At 45.0% G+C, this 7,390-nt stretch overlaps 1 protein-coding gene across 2 annotated transcripts; it reads left to right on the forward strand.

Annotated features, from left to right (window-relative positions):
- Window positions 1-432: 432 nt before the first annotated feature.
- Window positions 433-7,142, forward strand: LOC125226671. Of its 2 annotated transcripts, none has more exons than XM_048130730.1 (2): window positions 433-1,066; window positions 1,296-7,142. In XM_048130730.1, the coding sequence occupies exon 2, from the start codon at window positions 1,304-1,306 to the stop codon at window positions 6,722-6,724; it is 5,421 nt and encodes a 1,806-aa protein (XP_047986687.1). In that variant the 5' UTR covers window positions 433-1,066; window positions 1,296-1,303; the 3' UTR covers window positions 6,725-7,142. The 2 variants fall into 2 exon arrangements, with proteins under 2 accessions (XP_047986687.1, XP_047986686.1); XM_048130729.1 differs by having other exon boundaries at window positions 433-808; window positions 939-7,142.
- Window positions 7,143-7,390: the final 248 nt, after the last annotated feature.

Raw genomic sequence — 7,390 nt, forward strand, 5'->3', positions numbered from 1 at the left:
AATTAATTTTTGAATTGGTTGAGCTCAAGGTACTTGGGTGACGTATTTTATTTCGAAAATATGTCCTATATTAATCATTGCTTATTTCACAGCTTGCGACGAGATCAATAAATAAATTGAAAAGGAGCAAGTTGTTTTAATTTAATAGCATGTTTATTTTAACCTATTTCATTTAGACGGTAAAAGGGTGCACCCTAGGCTAAGCTAGATTAAGTGTAGAATATAATAATTATTATGTAATTATTTTAACGAAACTTAATTATAAATTATTTTTTGTTATGTTGGCCATGTTGTATTTTATACAGTTGTTGCAGGATGGTTGTTTACTTGTGGTTTACTTACTTACTGTGATTACTTATCTGTGATCTCAAGAGTACGTTCGGATTCGATCATTTATTTGCACTGGCAAATAAACCAACCAGGAAAATTATTTATTTTTTAAGACAAACAATGATAAATAATTCTTGTTAAGCAAATAATACACATCAATTGTAACAATGCGTATTTATTTAGCGCGTCGATTGGTTTTATTTACTATTTTGTAAAACTATAACTGTCAAGGAGCCTTCCGAACACGATCAGCAATCGGAACGCACCATTGCACTGCTCTGCTCTGTGGCGAGTATCATCGAAGTTGAAAGGAAAAAAATCAGAACTTTCGCGGTATTCGAAGTTGTAAAGTGAAGTGAGTTTAGCGAAAAGAAAGTGTCTTATTTAGTGTATTAAGAGATATCTCAACGCCCTGAGATTTGCGATTCCAGTTTGGCAAAGAGAATTATTCTCAAAGCGAGTTGCAGCAACATTTCAGGTACGGGTAAACATGTAAGGTGCTTGGCTCAGCCGCCATGACGCACCCGGCGACCAAGTTTGGCTTTATTTTCTGCAAATACGAGTTTTAAGTGTAATGAAGTAATTATGGTATTCTATGTACATTGCAGCTGCACCAAAGTAGGGAATATACCCGGCCAAATTGGAAATACTTAGTTCACGATTCGTGGGCATTCTCGGTCCGCCGCCCGGGACAAGGGAGTAAAAAGTTTACTCGTACAACAAAACGACTGACCGGGTGAGTTTGTTGCCGATGATCTATGTATTTTATCGAAAACATTTGACATAAAAACATCAAAGGATTGCGTCGAAGAAAGCAAATGGATGTACGGCAGTGCCTCCGCCAAGAAGTATAACTACCTACTTTTAAAATTTTATTGAAAATATAAACTTGATATAGACTAATAATTATTTATAAATGAAACTGTAGTGTAGTGCAATTAGCCAATTGTTTTAATTATTTTCAGCCGTCACCATGGCAAGCTTATACAGCCGAGTAAAGTTGCGCCATGAGCGACTAACAAAAGTTACTGCGGACTCCGAAGCCCTCTTGCAACAACTTCAGGCTAATGGAGCCGTTAGTGAAGACCAGTTCACAGGACTCCATATAAAATTACGACAGTGCTTGGACAGCTTCGAAAGAGAGATCTTTCAGTACCTAAGGGTTGTACCGGAGGCGGACATAGTTGGCATGACCGAGGACCAGCTCAAGGCCGAAGACATATTGACAGACCTAGAAACGGCATGCCAACTCAACAAAAGGCGAAATGAGTCAGTCAACAAGTCGAAGTTGCCAGAACTGAGCCTGCCTTCCTTCTCCGGTGACCACTTAAAGTGGTGCGAATTTTGGGACCGATTTGTTGCTAACGTGGATCAGAGAAATTTACAGGAATCTGAAAAGCTTATGTACCTCCTGAGCTGCCTGAAAGATTCAGCGTTAGAGACCGTATCCGGATTAGCTGCAACCAACGCAAACTATTCTGTTGCCGTTGAAACCCTAAAGAAACGGTACGGCTCAACGCACACCCTCATTGATGCTCATTATTCAGCCCTTAACAGCCTCCGGAAGGCAGATTCTACTAGTGCGAGTTGCCGGAGCGTGCTGGATAATATAGAGCACAACATCCGCGTGTTAGAAAAGCTCGGAGAGCCGATTGGAGGGAACCATCTGAGATCCCTGGTATTATCAAAGTTTCCAGAGAAGGTCATCCACGAACATCATCTGATAGGAGGAGGTACTGATTTATCAGCCATACGAAGTAGCTTAGACAGGATTATAACAGCTATGGAGAAATCCACCTCTTCTGTGGGTGACACTGAGTTCATTGCCGTACCAGGTACTACGACTGAAGCACTGCAAGTCCGTACTGAAGTCAGACCATCAAGTAGCCGTAAACGAAAACATCCAGGAAACACTGGTGCACAACCTCCGAAGAAGGCACTAAGATCATGCTTGTTCTGCCAGGGGAAAGGACATGCAAGCAGGGACTGCCGTAAATACACCACAGTAGAAGCCAGGCAAAAACAAGTGAAGGGAAGGTGCTTGCACTGCCTCCGACGCAATCATGCAGCATCATCCTGCAAACGCAAGATTGCTTGCTTCCGCTGTAAAGGAGATCACCTGATCTTATTCTGTCCCAACCCAGCTCCCGTTGGTGAGAAAAGTGACATTTTAGATGATGATGCTATTAAATCCTTGTGTGCCACATCTCATAAAAATACCTTTTTACAGACCGCAGTGGCAACCCTTCAAAACCCGCTAACTAGGAAGGCCATCAGAGGAAGAGTCTTTTTGGATAGTGGAAGCCAACGTAGTTATATTACCCGAGCGACTGCAAAAAGGTTAAACCTGCCAACCAATGAAAAGGATCTTCTGCTCATTTTCACCTTTGGAGCCTCTGAACCTCAGCAGACGTCATCCCCTTCAACTACAGTCAGCATACAGACAAAACGTGATATCACCAAACAGTTTACTGTGAATGTAGTACCCAGAATAACAGACAGAGTACCAGTGACGTCGTTTGAGTATCCTGGTGTTGACATTGTTGCTGATGATGGTACAGTTGGAGAGGGGGTTGATGTACTCATCGGGAACGACTACTTTGGAGCGATCCTCACAGGAGGAAAAATACAGGTTTCAGAAGATTTTTGGTTATTGGATACTGATTTTGGGTGGGTGCCTTCAGGAAAACTTACTATCGAAGAGAAAAGCGAAGCCCTCTCGGTAGTCACATATTGTCAGTGTCATACCCCTAACTGCCCGTATTTCAATGAACCAGACTTGCCCCTAAGAAACATAGATGTCAGATTCTTGTGGTCGTTAGAGAACCTAGGGATTACGGACTCACCTAAAGCTACGAGGCAAGAAGAAGCAGTCCGTCACTTCAATGAGACTGTCCAATATCAAGAAGGCCGGTACTTAGTCAAGTGGCCCTGGATCGAATACCCACCAGATCTGCCATCAAACTTTGGTTTGGCCTTGGGTCGATTGAAAAGTATCCTGAAAAGGCTGGACTTGCCATTGGTCAATGAGTATGATTCTATACTGAAAGGACAACTTGACCTAGGGATCATTGAGGTTGTAGCGAGAGGACCAGACCTGGACAGAGACCACCCAGTCCACTACCTCGCTCATCATATGGTCAAACAAGATGGCAAGGGTAGAATAGTGTATGACGCTAGTGCCAAAGTTACTGGACAGAAAAGCCTAAATGAGTGCCTTTACAGTGGACCTTCTATGTTGGAAGACCTTACTGCATTACTACTGAAGTTCCGAACAAAGAGGTATGGCATACTGGCTGATGTCGAGAAGGCGTTCCTACAAGTGGCACTTCAAGAGGATGATCGTGATGTTACAAGGTTCCTCTGGTTAAAGGACACAACCAAGGAAGCTACCGAAGATAACCTGCTATATCTGAGGTTCTGCAGGGTACCCTTTGGAGTCGTCGCGAGTCCGTTTTTGCTGACAGCCACGATCCGTCACTACATAAGCACGACAAATAAGGCTTTGCTGGAAAAGGTTGCTGACAAATGCTATGTAGACAATCTAGTGACGGGAGCTGATGACCTGCAGGAGGCTAAGCAGATCTATGAGCAAACTAGAACAACGTTTGAACAACTGTCTATGAATATGAGAGACTGGATCTCAAATAACCGGAGTTTCATGGACGTGATACCAGAACATCATAGATCGGTGAAACATGGGCAGGTCAAAGTGCTTGGACTAATGTGGAATGTCAAAGAAGACACACTGAAACTCAATGTAACTGAAGACCATTTCAGCACAGATCCTCCGATAAACACAAAGAGGAAAGTTCTTCGGGCTCTAGCACGTGTGTATGACCCATGCGGTTTTGTATGCCCGCTCATGTTGTCAATGAAGCTGATCTTCCAGAATATCTGTGAAAGGAAATGTAAATGGGACACAGAACTGCCTACAGAGCTGACACAATCAGTGGAGAATGTCATGGAAAGCTTGAAGTCTATAGTGGTTACAGAGATACCTAGGTATGTGGGGACAGATGTCTCGAGGAATGGACTTAAGTACCACCTACACTGCTTCACAGATGCTTCCAAGGACGCGTATGCTGCGGTCATCTACCTCAGAGTGGTTGGCGATGGACAAGGAAAATCAGTCTCCCTTTTGATGGCTAAATCACACGTGTCACAGACCAAAGACAAGGATGAGTTGAAGATTCCCAAATTGGAATTACTAGGATTTCTGATTGGAAGTAGACTCTTGAAATATGTAAGGAACCATCTTGATCTTGACATTGAGAAAGAATATTTGTGGTCAGACAGTTTGGTCGTACTCAGCTGGATGAGGTCGAATAAATTGCTTCCACCCTTTGTTGCTAACAGAGTGAATGAAATAAAGCGGGACCACCCCAACACAGAGATGTTCTACGTCCACACAAAGCAAAACCCTGCTGACATTGCGACACGACCCGAACTGTTTGAAGAGAAAAGACAACTTTGGTTTAACGGACCAGAGTTTCTTGTCAAAGAAGAATCCTGCTGGCCCCAGAATAGACTCTATGAGTCACATCAAAACCTTCTTTCCGTTGGGGAGGTCCTGGGTGACTACCCAGGTGAACCGACACAGGAAGTATCCACTGGTGATAACACTGACCAACGTGTAGCCGTGGAGCAAGAAAGTCCCAGTGATCCCGACGAACCTATGGAGACTCAGGATTTGAACACACACATAGAGAATGGTGAATATCCTACTGATGGAACCATGGAACTTGACAATCCTGAGAATCAGAGTGAAGAGGGTATCCAGCAGCAGACCACTGTTAACAAAAGAGTGTCTGAGATAAAAGATCTACAAAAACGTCACTTTCAAGAAGAACTAAATGGTAAAAGAACACATTTAGCACGAAACTTAGATCTTTTTGTCGATGTAGACGGCCTTCTGAGGTGCCGTGGACGTATGGCGAATACCACTTGGAGCTATGACATGAAGTATCCGATACTACTGCCAAAAAACTCTGAGTTCACCGACAGAGTCATCAAGGAGACCCATGAGAGTAACTACCACGTCGGTGCTCCACACACATTGAGTATCATCAGAGAACGCTATTGGATACCACAGGGGAAAGCCCAGGTGATGAAAGTGTTAAAACGCTGCACCCAGTGTGTCAAACACGGAGGTGGTCCATACCGTTTACCAGCTACGCCGGCACTACCTCCAGAACGAGTGAATTATAACACACCTTTCACTTATACTGGTGTTGACTATCTAGGACCGCTGTTTGTGAGTACCCAGACTGGCAAAGAGAAGCGATGGATAGCTTTATTCACGTGTTTGACGGTAAGAGCCATACATCTTGAGCTTGTAAAGGATCTTTCAGCTGAAGAATGTCTCCTAGCCTTGCGACGGTTTATAGCTGCGAGAAACAAGCCGCAACGGATATACTCAGACAATGCGACTTGCTTCAAGTTAGTTGCTGAAATGGTACAACAGCCATTCTGCGTTAAGAATGACATCCAGTGGAAATTCATATGTCAACTAGCACCGTGGCACGGTGGATTTTATGAGCGGCTGATAGGCATGGTAAAACATTGCCTCAAAAGAACACTGGAAAAACACCTTCTTAACGATACCAGGCTACTAACAGTGGTGAAAGAGGTGGAAAATGTGCTTAATTCGAGACCACTGACAAGAGTCGGCACTGAAGTGGAACATGTTCTCTGTCCAGCAGATTTTTTAAGCCTAGGACAATGTTTAACTATGAGACCGTCCACCGTGGATTCACCGACTTGTAACACGGCTACAAAGAGCGACCTTGTTGAAAGCTGGAAGAGAGGGTATAGCATTCTGGAGGAATTTAAAAGAATGTTCATCCAACAGTATCTGGCTAGTCTCAGAGAGAGATACAACAACTCACCCAAGCAGCCTAGAGTGAAATCTCTTCGATCACCACAAGTAGGCGACCTCGTACAAGTGAAATCGGACCTCAAGAACAGGAACCTCTGGAAAGTGGGGAAGATCCACGAACTGATCAGAGGAAGCGATGGCGAATGTAGAGTAGCGAGGGTCAAGACTGACGATTCTACTTTAACACGTTCTGTTGGCCATCTGTACCCGCTGGAGGTGGAGGACGAGACACCTGACATAGAACCCATGGCGGCAGATTCTGTTGAGGTCGAGGAGGTCACTGGAGAGGTGGAGGTTCCAAGGAGTTTGAACCCTACACCTGCACTCGATGAACAACCCGACATCGAGATTGATTCTACGGGTGACTGTGGAGTATCCAGTCCTGATGAAGTCCCACCATCAGGGGAGCAGCCGGAGGAGAGAGGCGTTGGTCGGAGCAAGCGGAGCGCAGCGATTCGAGCCAGGGATAAGATCCTGGAGTGGACGCGGAGCTTGCTCGCCTTGCTGCAATAACCTTTTTTCGCTGTCGAGAGTGTCGCGCCGAGCGCGATGTAAATTGGTAAGTGGTATTGAATAGGTTACTACTTTGTCATGTGGCAACACGGACAGCTCGAATGACAGCTCCAATGGCGGGACGGAAGCACATTGGCGCCATTGGAAGAAAAGCAAGGTACGTGCACGTGGCGTGAGACGGCGCGGGGTGTATGAAATGAGGAGTACATGTAGCGCCTCCACGCCGTTACAGGAGCCTGCCCTGGTGAGTGTTTATACACATATTTATACTTGTATAATCGACAATACTAGCTACATGGGAGTGGAACAAAGGGTTAGCCAACGGCCTTTGGTTAACGTAGTTTCACTAAGTCGTAGTCCAATCCTGAGGTGTCTACCTAGACAAATAATACAAGGACATTGGACTGGGGAGCGTAGGGCTCCCGGAGTGTGTACCGGAAGCACACAGGCAAAGCATGTAGTACGGTCGGTTATGAGTTGGAGTAAGGGTCGGGTCTAGTGGGGGCAGGCTTATGGAGGACCCCGTGGGGGCAGCGCCCCCACGTCCAGGTGGTGTGTAGGACACCAGAGTACTATATGTTCAGCTAGTACTTAGTCTGGAGGCGAACCGATCGTACAGGGAGAGTCACTCTGGATAGGCCAGTAGACTTGACTCTCATTAACAGA

The sequence above is a fragment of the Leguminivora glycinivorella genome, chromosome 5 (assembly GCF_023078275.1).
Source record: "Leguminivora glycinivorella isolate SPB_JAAS2020 chromosome 5, LegGlyc_1.1, whole genome shotgun sequence".
Lineage (NCBI taxonomy): Eukaryota > Metazoa > Arthropoda > Insecta > Lepidoptera > Tortricidae > Leguminivora > Leguminivora glycinivorella.

Coding starts and splice junctions, on each gene's coding strand:
- LOC125226671 (XM_048130730.1), top strand. CDS start 1,304: ATGGCAAGCTTATACAGCCGAGTAAAGTTGCGCCATGAGCGACTAACA.